The sequence below is a fragment of the Grammomys surdaster genome, unplaced genomic scaffold (assembly GCF_004785775.1).
Source record: "Grammomys surdaster isolate TR1022 unplaced genomic scaffold, NIH_TR_1.0 142, whole genome shotgun sequence".
Lineage (NCBI taxonomy): Eukaryota > Metazoa > Chordata > Mammalia > Rodentia > Muridae > Grammomys > Grammomys surdaster.
Window position 1 is genome coordinate 4,959,438 of NW_021604600.1, and position 587 is coordinate 4,960,024.

The following is a 587-nucleotide window of genomic DNA, read 5'->3' on the forward strand; positions in this document are numbered from 1 at the left end:
CACTGGGCTACAATTCCCTCCAAGAGTCCTGAGCGAACGCTGGCGAGCGCAGGCACCTCCGACTCCCGTGGGAGCACAGCGCCAGGGCGGGGCGGGGTCCTCCGCTCGCGCTTGGCGGCAGCTGGTGGGGGCCAGGATCTCCGCTCTCCCGGGGGCCCCAGCCTTGGCGCACGCCTCCGCTCTCGCGTACCCCCTCCGCAGGCACGCGCGAGGCGCACCCCTCCTTCCCCGGGCGGCGGCGGGCGCGCGCCCGCCCCCCTCGCCTCCGCCCCTCGGCGCCCGTCCTCTCTCCCGGCAGAAAGTTAGCAGCAGGGAAGGAACTCGGGGCTGCGGGAGCGGTAACAGCGGCAGCGCGGGGAGAGCGGGGCGCCGCGCACGGAGCAGGAGCCGCCGCGACTGGGCGCCCCCCTCGGGCTCCTGGCCTGAGGTTGAGGGGGGCGGCGGGGGTTCGCGAGGGGAGGGGGCCATGCGGCCGGGCTTGTCCCCGGCGCAGCGGGACGGCAGCCAGGGCCGGGGGCGCAGCGGCGTCGCTCCATGCAGCCGGGGCGGCTGGGCGGCGGCGGCGGCGGCGGCGGGGGCGGCGGCTG

General features: G+C 78.7%; 1 protein-coding gene across 1 annotated transcript in view; it reads left to right on the plus strand.

Annotated features, from left to right (window-relative positions):
* The first annotated feature begins 466 nt into the window (after positions 1-466).
* The window catches only part of Hs3st4 (heparan sulfate-glucosamine 3-sulfotransferase 4), a 401,599-nt gene continuing 401,478 nt past the window's right edge, over positions 467-587 (plus strand). Inside the window, exon 1 of the mRNA XM_028764209.1 lies at positions 467-583. Within this exon, the coding sequence (XP_028620042.1) occupies positions 467-583 (117 nt within the window). The remainder of the gene's footprint in view (positions 584-587) is intronic.